This window comes from Vidua chalybeata, chromosome Z (genome assembly GCF_026979565.1).
Source record: "Vidua chalybeata isolate OUT-0048 chromosome Z, bVidCha1 merged haplotype, whole genome shotgun sequence".
Classification (NCBI taxonomy): domain Eukaryota; kingdom Metazoa; phylum Chordata; class Aves; order Passeriformes; family Viduidae; genus Vidua; species Vidua chalybeata.
Genome location: NC_071570.1, coordinates 5565343 through 5567464, shown reverse-complemented (window position 1 = coordinate 5567464; position 2122 = coordinate 5565343). Strand labels below are relative to the sequence as shown.

At 49.0% G+C, this 2122-nt stretch overlaps 1 protein-coding gene across 1 annotated transcript; it reads right to left on the bottom strand.

Moving 5' to 3' along the window:
- Positions 1–201: 201 nt before the first annotated feature.
- On the bottom strand, positions 202–1076 carry LOC128781637 (uncharacterized protein K02A2.6-like). Its single transcript, XM_053931350.1, has 2 exons — positions 658–1076; positions 202–392 (listed from the first exon to the last, which is right to left on the bottom strand). The coding sequence occupies exons 1-2, from the start codon at positions 1074–1076 to the stop codon at positions 368–370; spliced, it is 444 nt and encodes a 147-aa protein (XP_053787325.1). The 3' UTR covers positions 202–367.
- Between the last annotated feature and the right edge of the window lie 1046 nt (positions 1077–2122).

The window sequence follows — 2122 nt, the reverse complement described above, 5'->3', positions numbered from 1 at the left end:
GCAGACAACACCGTCCCGGAGCCGGAATGTGGAGGAGGGAGTGAGTTTTGTGAAAACAAACCCTGAGCTTCTTCCCTCCTCCTTTCACTCTTGGAACAAGACTTCAACATAAACAGGGCAGACGATTGGGGATAAAGGCATCATACAGCCACCCTAGGACATTCCACCCCTTATCCCCATATCGTCAGCTTATTACTAAAACTAATATATATATTCAAACCCTATAAATAGATACATTATACATCTAATATACAACTATACACAGACAATGGCAGCAGTATTCAGCAAACAGTGATATTTATACATAGTTCTCACCCCACAATCAGATCTCCCTGAGGTACACATCGTGTTCTTCCATCTCTCTGCATTATCCACCATGTACAACCTGGTCCCTGAGCAAAGACAATTCCACAAATGGGTTTGTCCGTACTTGAGGCAGAATTGATCCACACTGTCTTTCCTAACAAGCCTCTAACATGCACTACTGGGACTTTGTCTCCATCTACTATATTCAAAAGCTGAGACTGGGCAGGGCCCCATCGACTGGTAGAGCCTCGGGTGTTAACTAACCAGGTGGCTTTTGCCAGATTCTGTTCCCAATTCTTGAGAGATCCCCCACCCAATGCTTTCAGTGTGGTTTTCAACAATCCATTGTACCTCTCTACTTTTCCTGCAGCTGGTGCATGGTAGGGAATATGGTACACCCACTCAATGCCATGTTCCCTAGCCCAAGTGTTGATAAGGCTGTTCTTGAAATGAGTTCCATTGTCGGACTCAATCCTCTCAGGGGTACCATGCCTCCAAAGAATTTGCTTTTCAAGGCCTAGGATGGTGTTACGGGCCGTAGCATGAGGCACAGGATAGGTTTCCAACCATCCTGTGGTGGCTTCTACCATTGTGAGCACATAACGCTTGCCGTGGCGTGTCTGGGGCAGTGTGATGTAGTCAATCTGCCAGGCCTCCCCATATCTGTACTTGGACCACCGCCCACCGTACCACAGGGGCTTTACCCGCTTGGCCTGTTTGATGGCAGCACACGTCTCACAGTCGTGGATTACCTGAGATATACTGTCCATGGTTAGATCCACCCCTCGATCTCGTGCCCACTTAAAAGTGGCATCTCTACCCTGATGGCCTGAGGCATCATGGGCCCATCGTGCCAAGAACAATTCTCCTTTGTGTTGCCAATCCAAGTCTATCTTTGATACCCCTATCTTTGCAGCCCGATCTACTTGCTGGTTGTTTTGGTGTTCCTCATTGGCTCTGCTCTTGGGGACATGGGCATCTACATGACGAACTTTCACCGGTAGCTTCTCTACCCTGGTGGCAATGTTTTTCCACTCATCAGCAGCCCAAATTGGTTTTCCTCTACGCTGCCAATTAGCTTTCTTCCACCTCTCCAGCCACCCCCACAGAGCATTGGCTACCATCCATGAATCAGTGTAGAGGTAGAGTTTTGGCCACTTCTCCCTTTCAGCAATGTCCAGGGCCAGTTGAATGGCTTTGAGTTCAGCAAATTGACTCGATCCACCTTCCCCTTTAGTAGCTTCCGCAACTCGTCGTGTGGGACTCCATACGGCTGCTTTCCACTTCCGTTTCATTCCTACAATGCGGCAAGAGCCATCAGTGAAAAGAGCATAGTGTGTTTCTTCTGCTGGCAGTTGGTTATATGGTGGCGCTTCTTCAGCATGTGCCACTTCCTCCTCTTCATCTGCAAGACTAAAGTTTTCACCTTCAGGCCAGTTTGTAATTATCTCCAAAATCCCAGGGCGATTCAATTTTCCAATCCGGGCGTGCTGCGTAATAAGGGCAATCCACTTGCTCCATGTGGCACTGGTGACATGGTGGGTGGAGGGAATCTTTGCTTTGAACATCCACCCCAGCACTGGCAGTCGGTGCCAGGAGGAGTTGCGCTTCTGTACCGATCACCTCCGAGGCGGCCTGAACTCCTTCATAGGCTGCTAAAATTTCCTTCTCTGTTGGAGTATAGTTGGCTTCAGAGCCCCTATAGCTTCGACTCCAAAATCCCAGTGGTCGGCCTCGAGTCTCACCAGGCACTTTCTGCCAAAGGCTCCAGGACAAACCATGGTTCCCGGCTGCAGAGTAAAGCACATTCTTCACA